The sequence below is a fragment of the Ochotona curzoniae genome, unplaced genomic scaffold (genome assembly GCF_017591425.1).
Source record: "Ochotona curzoniae isolate NIBS_2020 unplaced genomic scaffold, NIBS_Ocur_1.0 contig_64, whole genome shotgun sequence".
Taxonomy (NCBI): domain Eukaryota; kingdom Metazoa; phylum Chordata; class Mammalia; order Lagomorpha; family Ochotonidae; genus Ochotona; species Ochotona curzoniae.
Window position 1 is genome coordinate 7,709,715 of NW_024466502.1, and position 24,334 is coordinate 7,734,048.

At 42.2% G+C, this 24,334-nt stretch overlaps 1 protein-coding gene across 1 annotated transcript in view; it reads left to right on the forward strand.

Annotated features, from left to right (window-relative positions):
- Positions 1–215: 215 nt before the first annotated feature.
- NALCN (sodium leak channel, non-selective) overlaps positions 216–24,334 on the forward strand; it is a 287,262-nt gene continuing 263,143 nt past the window's right edge. Inside the window, exons 1-3 of the mRNA XM_040991012.1 lie at positions 216–378; positions 17,125–17,271; positions 21,119–21,301. Coding sequence (XP_040846946.1) covers positions 17,164–17,271; positions 21,119–21,301 — 291 coding nt within the window. The 5' untranslated portion in view covers positions 216–378; positions 17,125–17,163. The remainder of the gene's footprint in view (positions 379–17,124; positions 17,272–21,118; positions 21,302–24,334) is intronic.

Here is a 24,334-nt window from a genome sequence, read left to right on the forward strand (position 1 = left end):
AGCGCCGGCCCGGGAGCGCCCAGCTGTTGCTACACCGATTTGCGGGTGGCGGCCAGAGGAAGAACGCGCGGGTTCTGACCCGGGCGGTGGCCGCCGGCAGCAGCAACGCAGCCTCCTCGGCCAAGCCAACTCAACAGCTTTAAAAAAAAAAAAAAAAATCCCCGACCCCCTCAACACCTCGCCGCCCTCCCCCACCCGGCTCCGGCGGCAGAACCGACACGCCGAGCGCGGCCCGGCTGGGCCGAGCGCGCCGACGGAGCCGCCGTAGGTGAGGGGCCCGCGTCCCCGCCCGCCGTGGGGGCCGCGCCTGGCCCGGATCCCGCCCGCCGCTGCCGCCGCCCGCGGGCACCATGACTGCTCCGAGCGCTGGGGTTACAGGTTGGTCAAGGCCGCCGGTGCCTGGGAGGCTGCGGCGCGGCGGTGCCCTGGCGGGAGGCCCGGGATGCGCCACGGCTGGGCCCGGGCGGGCCGGGGGCGCTGAGGGTGCCGCAGAGCCTGGGGTGAGGGCCCAGGAGGAGGGAGGGGAGGGCGCGCCCCCACACAGCCCTTCCTGGGGTGACCCGGGGCAGGGGCGCTGTGTGCCGCGCTGCGCCCGCCCTGCTCCTGCTGCGGGGATGCGCCTCGCTCGGCCTGGGAAGCCTCGGCCCGCCAGACCCGCGGCCTCCCCGTCCTGAGGTGTTGAGGTGGGGGAAGCCGGGGCAGGTAGCCGGGATGGAGGTCAATGCAAAGCAGCTGCACTGGCCAGGACCAATGTCTGGGTAACCTCTCGGCCAAAGCGCAGGTTCAGGGCGGGGAACAGTGCTGTTCCAGCCAGGTCAAGAGGAGCATAAGGGAGTCTCGCTTCAACCCCCCCCCCCACCCCCTTCCCACACACACACCTTGCACCTCCAGGCTCCCAGAGATTGCTAAATACCCCTCGTTTTCTCGGTCTGATTGAGCAGCTGCCAGAATGGAGCCACACAGCAAGCAGAGCAGTGTCCCGCCAAGGCACAGCCATTTTGTCATTGAACCTCTGAGGGCTGAGTGTGGACTGCATGACTGGAATCCCTAGGCGGTCCGGGTGCGGAACCCAAAGGTTCTTAGGGTGACCCTGGCATTGGTCATTGGTCCTCAAGTGCTGTGCTGCCCCCAACCCTGACCATAGATCTGCGAATGGACACAGCCACACCTGCCGGTTTCAGGGATGACTGGCGGGGACTTGCGTTATTAGGGCTCAGGCCTGGGCAGCTTCTCCATCTTCTGTTTGTGTGGTCCTCAGCTGAGCCTGAGTGTCCCAGTGGTGAATGGGTACATAAAGGACTGATGACTTCTGTGTCTGTGGCTGCTGTGAAAGACCCCCTCAGAGGGAACTCAGAATGAACAGGTGGCTGTTTTTAATGTTATGATTCCTGTTTTCATCGCCGCTACTGCGAGTGGATGTTTTGTGAGAATGTGGATTGTCGGTAATGCCAGGCAGGTGTGCAGCCAGGGTGGCTTTCCACCTTCCAGTGTTGAGTATCAGTGGCTCCTAATGAACACCAGAGCTTCTCGACCCTTCACGACAGCATCACAGAAGTATTCCCTCAGTAGGCTGGCTTTTTCATTTTTCAAGAGTGACTTTGTCCCCAGCCATTGCAAAAGCAGATGGAGTTGAAGGGGGAAAATCAGATATTGGACTAAGACCGAAAGCTGAGACGGCTCGTTGGCTCCTGTTGTGCCATAGAGGATGTGGCAACTTTCTGAATACATGGCAGGTAGCTGTTAAGGACCACGCTGGAAACCCTGTGCAAGGAGAAAAGACGTGGTGACCCTAGAGCTTTTGTTTTATCATGATACAGTTCTACAGCATAGGGCTTCATTACTGTCCTCCCCCTCATTGGTCCCCATGTTGTCCTAATGGCACAGTCCCTTAGTACCAGTTACAAGCTTGGGTTTCTGATACTTAAATGTATCAAGACATAGTAAGTTTAGGAAAGGGCACAAACCCTAATATTGCATTGTAAAGGTGTGCGTGTACGTTTCATTAGGAATCCGACTTTTATTCGGGAGCAGAGATGCATATTGTGTATAGTCTCTTTATGTTCTGGTACACTAATCTTCCTCATAAAGTTCGTGTATATATGCGTTTATATATGTGGTACTTTGCTGTCTTACTTATATATGTGGTATTAGCTGTCGTATATCAGAAAGAACATATGCCTTTTGCCTTTTGGATTTGGCTTACTTCACTAAGCATAATGGTTTCCAGTGGGGACCATGTTGCTTCAAACAGGAAGATTTCATTCTATTTTTCTTAAGATTGATTTCATTTTCTTTTTATTGGAAAGTCAGATATACAAAGAGGAGAGACAAGAGAGGAAGATCTTCCATCTGCTGATTGACTCCCCAAGTGGCCACAATGGCCAGAGCTGAGCCAATTTGAAACCAGGAGCCAGGAGCTTCTTCCAGGTCTCCCATGTGGGTGCCACAGGTCCCAAGTTTTTGGGTCATCCTCAATTGCTTTCCCAGGCCACAAGCAGGGAGCTGGATGGGAAGTGGGGCTGCTGGAATCAGAACTAGCACCTGTATGGGATGTAGGAGGTGAGGACTTTAGTAGCTAGATTACCATGCTGGGTCTTCATTCTTTTTTATGGCTGAGTTGTATTCCATGGATTCTTTATGCATTCATATCCATTCTTTATGGTTTCTTTATCTGTTCATATGTTAACACCCATCTGGGCTGTTTCATGCCCTGGCTATTGTGAATTGTACTGCAATAAACATGGAGTTGCAGGTCTCTTTCTCTTGAGTGCACATTTCATTTCATCTGGCTGTGTTCCCAGCATCGGGGTCACTGGGTTGTATGGCAGATCGATTTTAAGTTGTCTGAGGACAGTCCGTACTGACTAGCATAGTGGCTGTACTAGCTTCCTTTCCCACAGCAGTGCAATAAGGCACATTTCCCCCACATCCTCACCAGCAGGTGGTGGTTGTTGATGTCTGTATGTTGGCCATTCTCACTGGACTTAGGGGGAATCTCCTTGTGGTTTTTATTTGCATTTCCCTGATAACTGGTAATAGAATTTTACCTTTGATTATCACGTCATCAAACCAGGAGAAATGTATTCTCAAAAGAGGGGAAAAAATCCAAAAAGCATCATTTGTTTGTGGTTTACCAAAATGAAATTTTAGTGTTTTCTTTAGCTTTAAGTATGCTATTTCTTGTGTTTCTGTGGCTTCCTCTCTTTCTTACAGGTGAGTGTGTACACCTGTTTGTTTTCCTGAGCACCTGTTTATCATTTATCAATGACACTGGGATCATTTTTAGTTTTCATGACTCTACAGATTTGTTCTAGGGGAAAAGAGTGGCAAAAAAGATTTCAGGTTTGTGTCTACCCCATAGCCTTAGTTATGCAAGCATTAGTCTGGGACTGTTCCCAGAGAGAAAGGAAAGTTGACTCGAGTCCTCGACAACTATTGGAAGAGATGAGTTTGTAGGTAAATGGATATACAGTGAGATGCACCTTTTCAAATGTTGGGTTGACGTTAGAGACTGAGTTTCCTTCCAAAATGTTGTTAATATTACAGACCTAGACTCTCGGTGCCTCAGAGGACCTGTCCGAGAAGTATGCACACCTACACACCTACGAAGCATGCTCCGTGAACAACTTATAAATGTCTAATTTGCTTTTTAATTTTAAAATGGTGAGTGGTTACAGTTGCTACAGTTTTAGAGAAAAGAGAATATTCACATATTCCGGACTACCTAATACCAATGGCCTTAGTTTCCATATTTTTTTTAAATGGTGATTGAATGGTATCTTTTTTGTTTTGTTTTGTTTTGTTTTTCTTTAAAGAAAGATGTATTCATTTTATTGGAAAGGCAGAGTCACAGAGGGAAGGAGGTCAGAGAGGAAGTTCTGCCATCTGCTGCTTCATTCCCCATATGGCTGCCATGGTCGGGGCTGAGCCCATCCAGAGCCAGGAGCCTCTTCTGGGTCTCCCACGTGGATGCAGGGTCCCAAGGCCTTGGGCTGTCCTCCACTGCTTTCCCAGGCCACAAGTAGGAAGCTGGATGGGAAATGGAGCAGCTGGGACACAAACTGGTACCCATATGGAATCCCAGCATTTGGGGATGGAAGAGTTACCATCTGAGCCAACATGCCAGCCCTTCTGTATTCTCAAAAGCATGGCTTTCTAGGTTGTGGCCATGATGTTGAACAATGTTGATACTGTGTTTTGCATCTAAGTTCATCATAAACATTTTTAATAATCTTATATTGTTTTCTTAAAGCTTACAAATGGCAATCATACTATTCTCAGGGAACGCAGCCTCACTTATATATCCCTACCTCTAGCATTCAGCATTTTCTGTGTTCTTTCCAATGTTTCACCATCGTAAACAATGTCCTAATTGTTACAATATAGCATCGTATTTCTATTTGTTTTTTAATAATAAATTGCAATTTCATTTCTGAAAGGGAGTGTATCTAAGTTATATATACATATATAATATACATTCAATTTATGCATATTTATCTATATATCTATCTTCAAATTGTCTTCCTAGAGAATTCAGATTATTGAATATAACCTTAATATGCTTTTGAAGTGATTTTTAAAATATTTGTGGAACCCTTTTACTTGCTTTTGTGGAATAAAAAGATAAAATAATAACGTGAGTTTATGACCTTTGTGCTAAATAAAGACTTAACCTTTCACTACTGCCTCTGAAACCAGAGGATAAAGAGCTCCTTTTAGAGTAAAAACCAAAGTAGGGATGCTGTAGAAATTGAAAGCTGAGGGAAAAATAGTAAGCAAATGCCAGGTCTTTGAGGAATAAAGGCTGGTTCCTTGAGGAGTCTAATTGCATTTTTTGTTTTCCTACTCTGACTTCAAATAAATGATCAAAGGAATTGATGCTGTGAGAATTCACACACTCCGAGAGAGCTGAAGGAAGAACAGGTGTCATTCCTAGGCTGAAAGGTCAAGGCCCTTCTGGTGCATTCTGTACAGATGGAATGGACTGATGCACACAACTAAGCTTTTATAATTTTCTTTTCTTGGACACCAGCACACAGGAGCTCTGGATAAACCCCAAGTGCGAATCCGTGAAGGCTGAGGTCAGGAGCGGGTTGTTGCTCACACAGGTGCTAAGGCTCCAAAGCATTTTCTCATGAGCTCCTGCCCACTCCTGAGCCCTCTCAGCCTCACTGCCTGGAACACGCTCTGAGGATGGGATTGACCTTGGGGCTTGCACAAGAGACACAGAGGCTGAGATTCAGGGAAGCCTTGGAGGCCAAAGCCCGTGTGGAGATGAAGAGCAAGAAGGGGCTCTGATTATACAAAGGAAGAGAATGATAGGCAGGGAAGGTGGCCAACAGGCACACAGATAAATGCTCTTCCTAACAGGGTTCAGAGCATGTGGAACACTGCCATATTTCAAATGAAAGGAGATCATGTTTTCTCTTAGAATAATTTTTTTAAAAAATCCAGACATGGAGATTAGGTTATCTCATAGCAGGACAAATTAATAAAACATGACTATCATCTACATACAGACTAGTAACTATTTTGAGTTTGAAAATAACAAAAAATACTACATCGGCACCCAGTGGTTTTTGTTTTGTTTTGTTTGTTTTTTTTAAACTTGCCTATCCACAAAGGGAGGGTACAGACTTGGACTCAAACATCCTTTCCAGAATTAGCAGGAAGCAGTAACATAATATCTTAAAAATGTGTAGTCCTAAAAATTTATTCTCCATGGCCCAGCATGGTAGCCTAGTGGCTAAATCCTTACTTTGCATCCGCCAAGATCCCATATGGGTGCCTGTTCATGTGCCGCTGCTCTGCTTCCCATCCTGCTCCCTGCTTGTGGCCTGGGGAAGCAGTAGAGAATGGCCCAAAGCCTTGGGACCCAGCACCCTTGCGGGAGACCCAGAGAAATCTCCTGACTGCTGGCTTGGGATCGACTCAGCTTCAACCATTGCAGTACTTGGGGAGTGAACTAACAGACAGATGCTATTTTTCCCTGCATCTCCTTCTCTCTGTAAATCTGCCTTTCCAATAATAATAATAAATGGTTCTTCAGTAATACTAATATGAGTCAAAAGTGAAAAATAAAATGATGAGGGGGCCCTGCATGGTGGCCTAGAGGCTAAAATCCTCTCCTTGAATGCACCGGGATCCCAGATGGGCACCAATTCTAATCCCGGCAGCCCTGTTTCCAATCCAGCTCCTTGCTTGTGGCCTGGGAAAGAAGTTGAGGATGGCCTTGGGTTCCTGCACCCATGTGGAAGACCTGGAAGAGCTCCTGGCTCCTGGCTTCGGATCAGTGCAGCTCCAGTCACTTGGGGATTGAGTCTACAGACAGAAGATCTTCCTCTCTGTCTCTCCTCCATTATATATATATATATATATATATATATATATATATATATATATGACTTTGCAATAAAATTAAATAAATCTTTCAAAATAAAGATGAGGAAAACACATACTAGGCAACATTTACCAAATCAATAGATGAACACATTAAAAAGGTGAGGCAGAATGAAGTTAATATCAGAACAGTTCAAAAACAATTAGAGGTAGGTGTATGGCATGCTAATTAAGAAAATTCATGGCTGGTGCCATGTTGGGATGCCTCAGTGTGAGTCCCAGCTCTGCTCCTAATCTGCTTCCAGCTAATGCAGACCCTAGAAGCAGCCAGTGATGGCTCAAGAACCTTGGTCCCCTCCTACCGTATGGAAGACCCAGATGGATCCCTGGGCTCTCGGCTTCACTGTGGTCTAGTTCTGGCTGCTGTGGGTGTTTTGAGAGTGGACTCCTGGGTAGAAGAGCTCTGTCTATCTCAGCTTCTCTGCATCTCTAATAAAATGAAAATAAATAAACCAACTATTCCCCTTCTTTGCCAAAACTTAGTGAAATGAAGGAAACTTACAAAATGAAGGAATCACACAAAAAGGTGTCTACCTTTGATGTTCTATAGATTTAAATATATATGGCAAACTTCAGAAATCCCTGACCCAATCTATTCACTGTCTTATCGTGCCTTTGCAGATTCATATTACAACATTAAGCAAGCACAATAAAAATAGATGCCTCTTTTTCCAATTTTTCATCATGTTGACAATAGCAACTCATCAAATGCAACACCTGTCACTGGTCTACTGGGTAAGGAACACCCTTGAAGTCACTGTACTCACGGAGGATGGGAAGGAATTGTGGAGTCTGCTCTGAGAAAGGAAATCGTGTTTCTTACAAGATCACACCATCGAACTGTGGTGACATTTAACTCTGACATTCATAGAAAACCTCCAACAACTCCACTTCACTGAGGACAACTCAAAAATATCTAAAGGTGTGTCTTTTCTAAAGTTGGAGAGAATGAGAAGGGCCAGGTTGAATTTTCTGGGTAGGGTCTAAGAGGCCCTGATCACAAACTGAGGTCCATACAGAGCTAACACAGTTAAAGGAATAGAAGTCGAGAATAGAATAGTCATTCCCAGGGCCCAAGGGTGGTTATAAAGTTTGGATTTTGCAAGGCAGATCCTATCAAGAAATATGGTGTGGCTCTAGGTAACAACATTGCATTATACACCTAAAGTTCTGTCAAGGAAGTAGTTCTTGTGATAAATGAACTCAACACAACCAATAAGGTAAAGCTAAAATAACAGCATGTTTTAGGTCACACCAAAACAATTGCAATGTCATTTGCTGTGCTAGGACTGGGCCACTAAAATTGGTCATGGAGAACAGGGATCCATCCTGTAGTCCTTTACAAATGTTTTTTTAAAAGTCCAAGAAAATTTCATTTTTCACAACTGAAAAACAGAATGATTGGTGAAGCAATAAGCCCTATTTATTGGTGATTGTAGAAAAAACCAGCAACAAATAACATGGCACTTTTCTCTGGGGGTTAGAAAATAAACTCAGTAGAAAAAGTAGAAAATTATTTGCTGTTTTTTTCATTGGTGTGTTGACAAAAGGCAGAAAGAAAATCAGAGCTTGTTTTCTTGGAGATAGTCCTTTGAAATGTCTGACTTCCGCTCTGAGCTCACCCCTCTGGTGTGGCCTCTGCTGGGCCAGGGGCCATGCCAGCAGGGCTCCGTCCTGGCTTTGTGGGGTCTAAGAGGGTTGTGGTAGTGTCCCAGAAGAAAAATGAGGTTTGAAGAAGAGAGAAAAGACAAAAAAAAAAAAAAATCACTCCACTGGGTGTATTTATTTTTGTGCAAAATTAGACAAAATCGGCCACATTGATGCTCTGCAAGGGAAAGGGGGCAGGTGTTGGACTGTGGAGACCGACATGCTGACCATCAGGGGACAAACTTTCAATTCTGTTTTAGCTGAGGCGCTAACATGGTGTTCTCTGCTGTGTTGCCAGGGTAGACATAGGACTTCAGGCTGCATTTAGGAGAGAAAACAGTCTGAGGGAATCGACTGCCTTTTCTCCAAGCAGACAGAGGCCAGCTTAAAGGGAAAGACACAGCCCATCCTTTATAGTTCATGAGTGAGACTGCGGCCAGGCTTGCTGGGAGACCAGGAGGGCAGGCACTGCAGGCTGATGGGCAGCCGTGCTGTAATTCAGTTTCATCACTTAGATGTGGGAGAGGCAAGGATTCTGAGACGTCTACATCTGTTTTCTGGAAAGGAAGAAGACTGATTCCGAAAGCCTTAGAAGCATCGATTGAAAGATGTGCATAGCAGGTTATCACAGGGGAAAAAATCAGAAAGACCTGGCTCTCTCGTGGCTTAGCACAAACTCGTGGCACTAGCCCTCACAGAACACCTGCTTTATCCTAACTTCAGCTGTTTCTGTAAAATCAGAAGAAAAGAGACACAGCCTCTCGGAGCCTGGTGAGAAGTAGATGGAACAATACAGGCAGAGCTCTTTCTTGGGCTCACTCAAAGGAAACCCTCAGCAGGCGGCAGGTGTGAGTCCTTTAATCTTAAATTTTGATTATTTTACTTGTTTTAAAGAAATTGTAAGTGAAATACATCATCTTTGCAACACATTTGGAAGATATAAAAGTTTGTAGGGCTAAAAAGTAAAAGCAAAATTCTCTGCCAGTTCTCTTCTCTCCCTCTTATCTCCATTCTTCTAACAAAACAAACCTCATAGTTGGATTCTAAACACTTCCAACTCATGTGGATTTGGGAATGTCTGTTATGGGTCTTTAATCTGTACAGTGAAGTTAATATCAAAAAATGCTTCAGAGACCAGTGAAGTGTTTGGGATAGTATGTGCATGAAGCTGTGAACAAACTTCCTTTTATTTTTTTTAAAGATTTATTTTATTTACCATTTTAATAGCAGAAAAAGAGAGATCTTCCATCCACCATTTCACTCCCCCAAGAGCAATAATGGCTGAGACTGAGCCTGGCTAAAGCCATGAGCCAGAAGCTTCTTCCTGGTCTTCCATGTGGGTACACGGGCCTGAGCATTTGGGCCAACCTTCACTGCTTTCCCAGGCACACCATCAGGGAGCTAGAACAGAAGTGGAGCAGCCAGGACTAAAGTCGGTGCCTGACAGGATGCCTACCTGCAGGCCATGGCTCATCCCCCGTGCCATAGTGCCAGTCCTGGAAATATTAACTTTCAATAAATGTTTTTCCAGTTGAAAAAAAAAACAGAAGAAGAAAAAGAAGAATACATGATGCCTACAAGCCTATGCTTGCTCTATTCTGATATTATACCCAGTAGTTTTTGGACATCACGCTACCTAAGCATGTAAGAAGCTTCTAGAACATTAATACAGACTACTATTGGAAGTCACTTGGCACATAATCTGTTGCAGACTCCTCTCCTTTTTGTAAATTCCAGGATATATTGTTTTTCACTCTCAGAGTTTCTTAGGCTAGCCCAACACGCTCTTACTATCAACATTTAGATAAGTAGTTCTTTGTATTAATCAAATAGCCATATCTTAGTTCCTTCTGGTTGATAACATTAATTTCATCTGGACTTCCTTTGCTAGAAGGTGGCGAACAAACACTAGCAAAACAAAATTTTGATGTTGACATTGTTGTGGGTTTTGAAGTTTGAGTGTGATGACAGGTTTCCCTCAAAAAATGCGCTCATTTATTGCACTCAGATAATTTCTGTAGGAACACATACTTTGTTTTGGCCTCATGTCATCAGTGAAACCTGTTTTCTAGTTTCCCTGTTCTTGATACATTGTCAAGAATTTATGAGACTAAAGCTTAACTTAGAAAATTAAGGAATTTGTCACCTTAAGAAAGGAACAACTCCATCCCTTTATTGTTTGATGTGAGATTATCACATGGGAGTAAGTAGGGTTACTTTTCTCATTTTTTTTTTAATTTGTAGGAAAAGAAATGAATGCATAATATTTAGCCATCAGTGGTAGATTCTCTGCCATTGCCTGTACCTACAATGTCATGCCTCAGGTAAAGAGCAGAATGTTGGAGTCTTGGCTGCGGCCGAAGGACAGGGTTAAAATACACAGACACTGGGAAGGGGAAGGGGATCAAAGCCTTGTAGGAGGGAAAGGAGGGGAGGCCCTACAAAACTGTATATTGGAAAATAGGAAATGATAAAACATCATCTTTCTGTGATTCTCAGTCAAGGAAATGATGAGATGGATAATGCCTCTAGAAAGTGTAAGCACCACGGGACTGAGGGCTTGGAAAAATGCTTGAGGAGTCGCCAGAAGAAAGTAGACACCTTTATGAATATGTAGCAAAGAACTATAGACATCACAAAAATAAATTACAAGACAACAGTGGATTCAATTTTAACGGATGAAAAATGTCTATACTCTTTTAGCAAACAATAACCAGTGAATGCTGAAAGAGCTTATCATTATGTATTTTCTTTTTGTTGTAGATTGCATAATGTTTTGTGCTTTTAATTTAATAGTTCTGTAAGCCACACTGTCTTGCATTACAAGTTGACTCACTTTTCTGAGTTCCCTCATCTGTGAAATGATTCTTATAAGGGTTGAGGAAGGTAATGGTTTACTTGTGTAAAACACAGTATGACACAAAATAGGTTCTCAGTAGGTGACTTTAGAGAAAGGAGTTTGTTTCTACATGTCAAGGATGAAGGCAACCAGTGAGACTCTTGTGTTATCATGGACACATCAATGTCCCTTAGTGCATTTGGTCACACATGTGTGCTCATGTATTACATGTGTGTGTGCTATCACATATTGTCTTCCTTTAGATAAAGCATTAGTTGGAAAATATCATTCATGTTTCATGCAGGATTCTATCTTCAACATGTTTCCATAAGTGGTTTTGTTTGTTAAATTTAAGAAGTGGTAATGGAGCAGTCACTAGAGATTCTAGGTGGTAGTGTTCTGGTTTGAAACGGTGCTGTGTTTCCCACACTGGAGGCTTAGCCATGACCCCAGGGAGGGAGAGGCAGGATTGCCTGGGCTCCTTGAAGGGGTGCAGATGGTCTGGGCTTGAGGAAAATGGGGCTTCAGGAATCCAATCCCCAGTCTGAGGACACTTAAGCAGGCACAGAAAGGGAAGGAATGAAGTGCTTCGAGGATCTATTGTATCCTGGGTATTCTGGCAAGGTGCATAGATTGAAAAGTTCAGTATAAACTGTTGCAGAGGATGTTAAACAGAAGAACAAGACAGAACAATGGTGCATTTTTCTTAATTTAAGCCATGGCATGAAACATGTTCATGTGTCCCAAATGGACATGGATTCTGTCTGAGAGGGAATTCAGTAAACACAGTGGATATTGAACCTCTTGCTGTCTCCTCACCAAGACCAAACATCCCCTTTTGTCATCAGGTTTTTATTATGGTGTTCTGAAGAATGCATGCACTTCAATTTTGCATACAACAAAATAAAAATATCTTTTAATTCCATGTTTCAGTGAACTTGAAGCCCCCTTGTGACAGACAAGGACAAAGGCGTGAAGTTCTTGTTGAAATAAGGGCTTACTCTTTTGAGTTCTGTGACTCTTAACAAGACCGGAGTGCAAAAGCCGTACTTGGAATAAGAGCTAAGATTGCAGTAGTTAAGTCAGCAAATGGTAACATCAAATCCCATTGCCTCCCACATGTTAGGCGACAAGTTTGTGAGATGCAGATTCAACTTTGGGAACCCAATCGAGGAAGATATGTTTGCATCTGCTTGTCTTGCAGAGCGTTATTCACAGAAGAATGTAAATGAGCTTATGAGTCACAGACAAGGGAGGAGCGCTGGTGTTCGAGGGTGATATTCATGTGGAATTTCTGTGCATGCATGTTTATTGAAGAGACAAATGTTCACAAGATAAAGCGAGATGAACAGAATCTGGTTACAAAATGATGTGTAAGCAGCCATTTGAAATAAACGCAGGCATGGAGAAATGTATTTGCCAAAACGAGTCCTACAAGAGATACATGTCCCGTTGGAGAGCAGACATCCCAGCTAAAGAAAACTCCATGGGGAGAGAGGCCATCACTGATTATGATTTTGTCTGTTGACCCATGAACAATGTACATGGTCAACAAATAAATGCCTCGCCAAAGTGATTGAGTCTTTACAAGCAGGATTACTGGCAGCCTGCATTTTTCTGTAACAAATCAGCATGGTTTTTGTTAATGAAAACTTAAAATATGTGCTATGGAGCTAGCAATAGGGCTAAAACAAACAAAAAAAGTTGAAGAGTAACTGTATCATAGAATAGGCTGTCCTTTCATCAGTTACTGTATATTTAAATTTAAGCATATTACCTGCCACATTCAGGAATTCTTGGAGAGAAGAGACCAAATATATCGTATTTGCTGCTAAATTCCTATCACCTTGTAATGATTGAGCATTTTTATGAAAGCAATTTTTCAAGCATGAATAAATAAAAGCTTTCTATTAGCAATGGTACTTGCTCTCCTGAAGACAGGAAAGTAGAAGTTTCAAGAGTAAATTATCAAACATTCGTTTTTTCCATTTTCGTCTCAAACTGTGATATAGATACTATGCAACAGTAGAAAAGTTTGCCATTAAGTGCACGTGAATCTTGCATGGGCCGACAAGTGAACAATTCCACTTGCATTCATGAAAACATCAGAGTTGTATCCTGGTGTGATCTGAGGCGTTGGACATGTTGACAATTGTAATGACATCTACTGATTCAATCTTGACTTAATGTTGTCTTTGGGGGCTTTTTTTTTTTTCTAAAATGGAGTATTTCTCCTGTTTGTACATTCATTCTGAAATATTTAATCTTTAAGTCATAACAAATTGCAGCCAAAGACAAAATTTCTTCATGCTTTAAAGTGGGAAATTATGAGCAAGTTCTATGGAATTTCTAGCATACAACGAAAAGCACACAATTGTAACCATGGATTTGAAATAGTTGATAAGGTCGAAGGATGGTGAATAATGATGCACTTAGCTGATCTGAGTGTTGGATGTGGTGAAGAAAGTGAACTGAAGTGCAAGTAAAGACCTGTGGGACTCAGTGTCCTTGAACCATGAGGGTAAATGGAACAGGTCGTTTGAAAACTCAAGAATGCCTTTGTTGTTCATTGCTTTGCATTCAGTGCCAAGCACAGCACCTGACAACTTAGTGGATATATAATATTTGTTATATAAATGAACAGGTGAATGAAAAGCAAGATAATAAGCCGAGGTTTTCAGAATCACTGGACACACTCTGTTAGACTGCTGGGAGGTTGAAATTTTAAAATATTTTTTTTGATCCATGAATACAAGATACATTTCCACTTCTTTATGTCTTCTTCAATTTCTTTCTTGTGTTGTTTTCATGTAGAGACCCCTTGTTGCCTCAATTAAAATTTTCCTCAGGTATTTTGTTTGTATGTATCTACTGGAATTGAATGGAATTGTTTGCTCTTTATTATTGCTTTTTCTTTATTTCTTATTTTGTTCAGTAGTGCACTAACAGTTTATTGATTCCAGTGTTTTTTCTTCACAGCTTCCTTAGGGTTTTATATGCATACGGTCATATCATCAGAATATAAAGATTTAACTCCATCATTTCGAGTTTTGCTATCCCTTTTTCCTCTTCCCTCGCCTACTTGTTCTGGTGAGATCGCCCAGTAGTAGTACTTAGCTAGGTGGAGAGTGGGCAGCCTGGACTTACTCCAGATATTAAGGGAAAAGCTTTCAGCTCGTCCCGTTTCAGCGTGATGTTGGCTGTGAGCTTGTCTTTTAAGATCTTCGTTGTAGTGACGTACATTTTGCCTGTACTTATGGTGTTGAAAGATTTTGGCAGAGAAAGCTGTTGATTTTCTCAAGTTCCTTTTTCTGCGTTTATTGAAATGATTGGGAAGTTGAGTTTTTATACAGGTATGAGGTGTCATGAATTACAAAGGGGCCTTGTAACGGGGGTCAAGTGATAGGGCCCATTTTAAGTACGTGGAATGAAGTGGGGAAAAAAGGAAACGAAGAACAGTAATTCCTGAGACTCTGTGGTGAGAATCTTTTGAGGTCATTTCAGCTGCATATGAGGGAAGCCTAACCATTCAGAGCAAGAGCGTCTGGGACAGGAGAGGTATACATGAAAGTCTTTCTTGTGGACTGGGAGGTTTAAATGTGGTCACCTGTGTCCAAGGGATAAACGGGGCAAACTTGGTATCACAGAATGCAAAAACTGGATCACGTTTTCTGAGTTGCTATTAATTGCTTCTGAGTGACAGGTTTATCAATGAACATATTGTAACTAAGCCAGTCTCTCCCAGTATTGAACTATTTAAATAGCAATTACTTTTATCAAGTGTGAAAAAGCTGTTGGAAAGCAAGATCTTTCAAACTTAGTGCACTATCTTGTCAAGGGAATTGCAGTACTCAGAAAAAAAATCCCAACTCATAAATATATGATAGTGATAAGACAAAGATATACAAAGCAATTTCCTATCAAAATATTAGGTTCACCTAGGAAACTTAAGTAAATCTCTTCTGATTGCTACCAGCGAGTAAGGGATCATCAGGGCTCACTTGTGTTGACTCCATTTGAATGGTGGTGTAAACCAACACTTCTGTGTATATAGCAAGATTATTATAACCAACTGCCTCAAACTAATTCTAGAGTCCTAATATCTGTAATTCATTTACTTTACTGTTTGATTACTTCATGCAATATTTACTCGTATTGAATCACTCAGAATTTCCATGACGTAGAAGCTACTTGTTGGGTTTTAATTTATGCAAGAATTAAGTAGGTATCTCTGGAGTCTGAGTGAGTCATTTCCTGGGTATTCTGATTTGGCGGCTTTTGGACAACAAGTAGGATAATGACAGCCGCTGCCATTTGGTGATGGTTGTGTTGTTTTGATGGGTCAAGTAGAGCTGAATGTATCCTGAAAAATAGAAACATAAATCATTGATGTGTACTTCTCTCAATGAACAAGTCAAAAATTAAAAATACGCTTTGCTTCAGGTGTTAGATTGATATTAACAGGTGCCTGGAATTCATATGCCCATGAGTCCTCATTAGCTTAGTGAAAAGGAGACTGTTTGCAGGGCTACAATAATTGCATTCTTTCTTCGCTACGCTGTGAAACTGCTCTTGTCTTTCTTCCTCAGTTTTGTACCACTGTGAAGGATTTCCCAAAGATTTCACCTAGAGCCCTAGGAGAGTGTCATTCAAGAAGCATCTCAGATTGAGGCCAGCAGGTGTTTGCTCCTCACAGGATAGCAGAGAACTGACATCATCTGGATATTCTGCACACATTTCTAAGGATGTCAAGAGTCCTTAGCTCCAATTATGTACATTAAAATTAATTAGTGCAAGCTACTGCGAAGCCTCTGATAAACCCAGTCCAGAGCAATATCCATCTGGACATGCTGAGCACACCTTAGGGCCAATTCGCGTGATTCCTGTTGGGTTAAGAAGGGGCGGTGGGGGCACACATGCTGGTGAAGCAGAATCACACAGCAGGAGGCAGAGGTGGAGATGCAGGAACGCCCACCCAGAGCTGCTTGGTTCTGAACTTCCTGTGTTTTGCAGTTGTGTGTATTTCACCTGCTGCAAACACATTCTTGTTCTTGCACTCCACTGAAAACTGAGAAGCCCCCACTGTCCTTGGGTAGGTTTCTCACCTAGAACTATAATGCACCAGACATAGCCCATACACCTAGCCAGTGTCAGAACTGCGCTTTCCTGGTCTGGCAAGGAGTGCTGTTCTCTGTTACCTGCCTTTACACATCCCCCTGAAGAGTCTCAGCTCAGCACCAGGAAATGCAGCTCTTTATGTTCCATCAACACACGGCGCTTGTTTGAAATTTCAGGTTTGCATTGAGTGGGCTTGGTCAAGTTATTACCTGCCACAGACTGCAATTTATTATGCATACATACAAAGACTAGATGTTTTATTTGTTAAGCCCATTTTGGAAGTTAAGCAAAGTATTTCTGATTACTATGAATGTAATATAAATTCAAAGACATGAGCTCTTTCTTGAGCATTCAGCTCAGGTATTAGCCAAATGAGAAGTCTTAATGTGCTCTCAAAGGTAATCAGGCACCATCTATTCAAATAACATCTTTTATCACATTGTACTGCACTTATTTACTCATTAGATTCTGAGGGACTGACACATAACATGCTTCCTTAGATGGTTGGGACCTCCAAGCATCCAGAGACAGGTGGCTCAGGGTTGTGGAAGTTTAGGGGCAAGCCAGTGCATCATCTCTATCTTTAGGGGAATTTGATGGAAGACTTATTCACTCTACCTGTAGGGGTTTAAATCATCACTGCACTTATTAAAGACAACTTCATTCAGAGGAAATCCTGCTGTAATTGCCTCTGGCCCATATCCCCTTAGAAAACTGGGAGATGAACATGGAACTACATTAGAGTGAAAGGTGACTTTGAGCGTCATAATAGCAAAAGGGGAAATTCCACGATCAATCACTGCATTTCATTTGAATTAGTCAACTGTTTTCTGGCATAGGACACATTTAGATGGAGACTGCTGTGGGGATATTGGCCTCAGGGACCAAGTGTTTTACCCAGCCGTTAATGGCATTGGATTCTGAGGAAATAAAGGCCTCAAGCTTTCATGAATATTAATTTTGCCTCACATTTTTAACATGTCTATTTTCATGCATTTATTGTCCACTATAGAGTAGACCACATGAGTGAGCTACACATGCATAAAGATAAGTGGGGGATGGGGTTGTTAGGGATAAAGATGGTTGCAGTGACAGATACAACTCTCTCTTTTCTTGTGCAGATTCTGGCTTTCCACTTGCCCCCCAAAGCTAACTGCAGCATGCTGAAAAGGAAGCAGAGCTCCAGGGTGGAGGCCCAGCCAGTTACTGACTTCGGTCCTGACGAATCTCTCTCAGACAACGCAGACATCCTCTGGATTAACAAGCCAGTAAGTTTCTTTTTTGAAGTAGAGGGAAGCACCAGCTGACGTGAGGGATTCATTAATTCAAACATTGCAGAACATTGGCTTTGAAATGTCTCACTGAGCTGCAGTAGTAGAATATGGGGGAGTCTTGGTTCCTAGAAGTTGAGAACAATTTGATGAAATTGATGGGTGCCCCGTGAGTGACTGAATGTGGGAAGATAGGCCAGGCGGTCTGGTCCACGTCCCTGCTCCCTCTGCTCAGAGGTGCACACTACAGAGATGGCAGTGTGTTCCAGTGCAACGTCCTCTGCTTCACTGGCCTCGGCATGTCTGACTCTGTGAGATGATAAGCATTTTTTTTTTAAATTAAAGGTCTCCTGAGTTGCAAGCATTGGATAAAAGCAAAGGTTAATGAGATAGTGCATAGTGGCTCTGCAGAAGGTAGTCACCTTCTATGGCTAATTAAATTGATGAGAACTTGAGAGGAAGGTCAGCTGTGCTGGGTGTCATTGTTTACTAGACACCATAGCAACCAGAACTAAAGGGAAATGGCAAATTCATTATTCTTGGAAGCTCAGCTTTACAGAACAAAGTAGGAACGTTTTCAGCAGCTAGCTCGCAGTAGACGCTGAAGTGATGGAAGAGACATAACCTGCAGACCTCTTGCACTGCTCGTCTCCCCCTGGCTGGAGTGGAGCATCTGCCTGGGCTCCTCCTGTCCTTTTTCAGCCTATTTCTTGCTTTTTTCAAAACTTTAAAAAAATCTATTTTTTGGCGAAGGAAACTAGGCAGGTGGGCAGACACACAGAGCTTTCTCGATTGCTCCAATTCTCCTAAAACCTGCTTCCTGGGCTGCAGCGGGGCCACTGCTGAAGCTGAGAGGACAAGCTGGTCCTCCGCCACTGGGGTCTTGATCCATCGCACTGCTGTCTCCCAGGATCTATAATGGCAGAAGAAGCAGGAGTTAAGGGGCCTAGCCAGGAATCAAACCCAGATACTCCACAGGAGACTTGGGTGTCTTAACTGCTAGAGGAAATACTGGCTCGCTCTAGTGTTTTGTCCTCTAACCTCTAGGCTAATTCCCCAGCCTGGCACACATTTCTCTCCATTATGTCTGTGCATTCTATTTTCCTTTTGCTTTCCAATCACTAGAAGCTCCCTATTTGCTCTATTGTAAAGTAAATGTGTTGATATGATATTCATGGCTTTTTGTACTATGGCTCTAGCCTGCCCAGCCAGAGTCCTTCATTTTTTCACATATACTGTGCACTCAGGCAACATCAGTGCTGTCCCAGGATCCTTGGCTTGTTCACATTGATTTCCTTTGCCCAGGGACTTGCCTGGCCTGGAAGACACTTTCCTCACTCCCCTGGTAGTCAGATCCTCCTTGTGTACTAAAGCCGGCCAAGATGCCGGCCCATCCCCATGCCCCTGCCTGTCTTCACCACTCACTGAAGGCAGCATGGCCCTCCTTGCTTTCCACTTCTGCTATTTTGCAACTCTAGACAAACAGTGTGTATTACATATGAATATGTACTCTTCTAATACATATTGCAGAATGGTTATGGGTCAGAGCCCGGATGCTCTCTTGGACAGTGGGCTGATTCTCCCTGTCCATGAAATTGAACGGACCAGGGAAGAAAGCAGTTGCTACTTCTGTGTGTGTCTACCCACGGAGAGCTGTTGGAGAGCTTCTGCAGAAGACGGCTTTGTGGAAGTGACCCCATAGCGTTACTGAAGTCATTAATGCTTGGTTTTAATGTTTCCTTCAAATTCAAAAGACAATTGGTCCAGAAGAACTCACCTTTTATAGCCTTTTGCGTTATTAGATTGTGTATTGTAGGTGTTCAGGCAGGGATAAATTCATCCATTGATTCTTTTTTTTTAAGTTTTATTTATTTGTTTTAATTGCTATTAACATTGTATTATGTGATACAGTTTTATAGGCACTGGGATTCCCCCCACCCCTCCCACAACCCTCCCCCCATAGTGGATTCCTCCACCTTGCTGTATAACCACAGTTCAAGTTCAGTTGAGCTTCCTTCATTGCAAGCATATACCTAGCATAAAGTCCAGCATCTTATTGTCCAGATAAATTCAGTGACTTCTTGGGGAGACCTTCTCTGGTCTGAAGGTAGAGCTAACAGAGTAAAATTCCGGTCAGTTAAAAGCCCCAACAAAACCTCACCATCAATATACAATGTTATGGAATTAATTGACATAGTATTGAGTAAACAATATGTTAAAAATAATGCAAGTTCAATTCTTCAAAACACCTGGCACCCCTTGATTCTTAATGTCTCTAAATCACACAAAAAACATTAAATATATGCTCAAAATATATTGCAGCTTCAGGAATGTAAGTGGCATGGAATTAGCAGCAGTATGCCTTCATGAAATACTGTAACTTTTCAGATAAACATTATAACCCACTCATTAGCCTAGAAGCACCTAAGTCCCCTCTAAGTGCTGACAGTCTCACAGTCTTTCTTCTGGTTTTGTTTGTTTGTTTGTTTTGCTTTTTTTGGAACTGGGGTATAATATAGAATGTGGCATAGCTGGCAAAACTGCTACCTGCTACTCTAGCTTCCCATAAGAGCTATAGCTTGAGTTCTGGCTCTTCCACAAGAGTCCAGCACCATGTTAATACATGTGGGAAACACAGGAAGATGGCCAATGACTGGACCCCTGCCACGAGATAGATTTACATGGCATTCCTGCTCCTGGCTCCAGCGTGGCCCAGATCTGGCTGGCGAGGCCATTTGTAGGTTGAACCTTCCTTTTTTCTCCTTCCACTCCATATATCTCTGTAACACTTCCCTTCAATGAAACTTTTTAAAAAATCTTTTTAAAAACAAATAAACATATCTGTGTATCTATGCAAGATAAGTTAATATTTTAATTATGTTTAAGAATTGTGTACTGGTTAATTCTGTAATCTTAATTATATGCATCTGGCATGCAGATGCAATGAAACAGTTTTTACCCAGGCTACCAGTTTTCATAATGAAATATTTTATGTGGATAATTATGTGGTGTGAATATATAAATATACAAACACACCTACATCTACTCATCTTTTTGATTCCTCATCTTTTTAGGGTTAAGGAAAATCTTCAATCTGTGGATAAGCTGCTAGGAAAACACAGTAGCTTGCTTTTTAATCTTGGAAGAACTACCTATATAACATATGGGTAATATATGCTCTGCAGAATAAAGAGAAGATGCCATTTATTAGCTTTCAAAAATGTAGGGTGAATCTAGACTTTTAAAAATATCTTTGTGCAAGATTTTACTTCAATACAAATAGAAACCCTTTTATGTTGGAAGTGCTATACATGAAGTCCTTCATAAAAAGTATTTGGGACCCGAAGTGATAAACTATCGTGCTTAACTACTAGGGAAGCTCAGTGAAGGAAATATGGTTCCACATTCTCGATGATGGTCCTACAGGAAAACAAAATGGTCAAAGTGGGTAACTCCGGTTTCTTTATGAGTCAATTTCCAGCATATATTATAATTGAACTAGAATCTTTCTGTATTGTGACTTGATACTCTAGAAATTGACAAAGTTTGGGGTAGTCTGACCAGCTTCAGATCTTGGCATTGGCTTTTACTAATGGCTGACCAAAGGAATGCCTTTTAGGTTTCCTAAGACCCCATGTGTCCGCGTGGGACACAAGCTGTTTTCAAAGGGAAGCAATGTAAATGGGGAAATACTTAGCACATTATGTAAATGGTGAAAATGTTCGCAGGTACTGGCTTCCTCTTCCCTGCACATTTGTGAGATAGTCTGAGCTCATATTCGGTATTGTACAGAGTTTGTCATACAGTTGGCTGCAGCGCATGATAACGGGCGCCATCCTTGCAGTGGGTCCACTCGTTGCTGCGAATCTGTGCCATCATCAGCGTCATCTCCGTGTGTATGAACACGCCCATGACCTTCGAGCACTACCCTCCCCTGCAGTATGTCACCTTCACGCTGGATACTCTCCTGATGTTTCTTTACACGGCAGAGATGATAGCAAAAATGCACATCCGGGGGATCGTCAAGGTGAGTGTACTGAACTGCACAGCGCATCTTAACCGGTCTATTGTTACCCATTTCGGAGTCTTCCCTCCTCCCCCCCATGGATCTGGTCTCCTGGAAAGGAGCACTGTGGCGGCCTGTGTTCTCGTGGCGGTAGTTGCTGTTGCTCTGGTTCGTTTGCATTTTCCATTCCCCTGCAATCGCAAGTTCTCTGAGGCACATTTCTGCGGATGCAGTTATGTATCCTCAGGTTTGCATTCGGAAGTCTCTGTCAGTATGCCACCAGTGATTTCTGCTGATCGCAGGAGGAAGGGCCATCACCATAACCATGAAGAGTGCATTTCAGGCTGATTTCAAATTTGTCCCAGTCTTCCAAGTGCTGGGTTTGAATAAGTTTAAGTTCAGGCAGTTAGCAGCTGTCTCAGGAGGTCAGTTCAGGTGAAAGTTGGTGTTGGGCCAGTGCTGAAGTATCTTTTAGGCAACGTTCCTGGACCTTGTCCAGCCCCAATTGCTATTCTGTGGCTCACAATGGCCTTGGATGACCCTGGCACTTATGTGTATTGGTCATCCAGTGCACTGAAAAATCGGCAGATTCTGGGTGGCGCAGTTTATGACTCAAACCACCAAGTACTGACTTTTTTAGGGTTCAAACGCAGGTGTCCACCTTCTGTAATTTTTTTTACCATTCATTTATTTTTATCAGAAAGTCAGATATACAGAGAGGAGGAGAGATAGAGTGGAAGATCTTCCGTCCAATGATTCACTCCCTAAGTGACTGCAATGGCCAGAGCTGAGCCAATCCGAAGCTAGGAACCAGAGGCTTCTTCCGGGTCTCCCACATGGGTGCAGTGGACATGAACCGGCACCCATATGTGATCCTGACGGGTACAAGGCAAGGACTTTAGCCCCTAGGCTACTGTACCAGGCCCACACCTATAATTTTAAATGAAATATGAACACACAACATTTTGTTGCAATGAAACATTTGTGCCTTAAATTCTTAGAACTTTTAAAATTTTATTTTTAACTTTTGATTAACTTTTGACTCAGTCAATGTGATTTGTAGATACAATTCAAGAATATAATGATATCCCTTCCCCTCCACTCTCACCTTCTCACTCTCCTTCCTTCTCCCTTTATCTTTTGTTTGTTTTTTTGAGATACCATGTTTAAATTTACATTAGATAATAAAAGCTTAATAATTCACTGAAAAGGTGCTTGATAAAACAGCAAGAAGAGTCTAGTTTACTGGAAATATAGCTAATAGGTGGGATGACAGAACATTAAAAATATGGTAGTATGGCACTCTGAGCAAGGGGCTTGGCACAATGGGCACACATTGTGCCGTAGTCTCATAGAACAGAGGCAAACTTGATACAAATGTTATGTGTTCTTTCTGAATTAGAGAACACTAAATGAACAAATATCTGAGATACCTAAATATGACTAACTCAAGCAATAAGTTAATAAGGAAAAAAGCTATGACCAAGTTGTTTTCAAAAAGCTGTACAATATTCCTATAAACTATCCAGCATTTTCTTTTTCCATGACTATTTGGATGATTATTTATTGAAGGCAAAAGTATTTTCTTTGCTTTCAATATAAAGGAATTAAAAACAGATATGTTTATATATATATTTAATTTACTGAAAATGTAATACAGATGTTGGCTTGTTCTTTTCAAAAATATTTTTTATTTATTTCCTTGCTTACTTACTTGAAAGAGTTACTAAGAGAGAGAAACAGAAGCGAGATCTTCATCTACAGATTCGCTTCCCAGAAGGAAGCTGGAGGCGGGAGCTGTATCTGGGTCACTTGGGCAGATGGCAGGGGCCCAAGTACTTGGGCCATTTTCTGTTTTTCCCAAACACATGAACAGGGAATTGGTCAGAAGTGGAGCAGCCAGGAAGTTACCCAGCACCCATATGGGATGCTGATGTTGAAGTCGGCAACTTGACCCTGTACGCCACAGCAACAGGCCCACTAGTGTTGAATTGCTAATGTTGTTGCGGAGTAATCTACATAACTGCATACCTAGTTAAAAGATATTCAGTGTGGCTAAATATGAGGTCTGAGTATCCTGAACTAAGGTCTGCATATGTGTTCTCACTTTTCACCATCACTATCTATTCCTATCCTTTGTAGTAGAGCCCACTGATATCTTTTACAATGTGAAATCCAAGTCATAATTTTATCATTTTTATGTCACATACTTCTCAAACATATGTTTGATGAAAGACTAAATTTAGGTTGAAATTACCTTATCACATTAAAAACAAATTTTAATCAGCATTAGTTTTATCAAAGTATCACCTGTCACATTAAATTTACATTGTTAATTTTAACATCTTTGTATTTTTTATTTGTAAATTTGCTTTAATTTTAAAGTTACCTGAGGAAAAAATATATATGGTAAGTTATAGTAAAAATATACCAGTCCATATGGAGATCTCTGAGGACTTTTTCTGTTGCCTAAGTTAGAATAGCTATGCCCTCATTGTTAGTTTTTTAGACTTTCAGTAAGCAGCTGTCTGTTAACAAACTTGTATTTGCTATTTTTCTACCTTCATTTTCTAACAGCACTGAAATTACTTCTTATATATATTTTTGATTCAATCTTTACACCAGACTGATTTGTACGTATGTGCTGAGCTGGTTCAATTATAGGACCTCGCTTGTGTTTGTCCATACTCACACATGGGCCATATGAATATTTACATTGGATTTTAATCATCAGGATACATTTCACATTGTTTGAAATACAGTTTTACAGATATTCAATACTTGATGTATCTTGACTTTTAACTGGGATGTTTCCAAGGAGTGGTCTGATTTAGATATTAAATGAGCCACCCCAGGCTTCACTGTCTTCTGTGTGGACGAGATTGTGAGTTCATGTGTACAGAGGGCAGTGGCTTAGGAAATGCCGGCCTTCTATTTGTGAAGGAGTGTTTCTGTAAAACTGTAGTAGCACATGATAACATTCTTATAGAAGCAAATCAGAACACCATTGCCCATCCATCACATATAGCTCCTTAAAATTATACCTGCCCTATT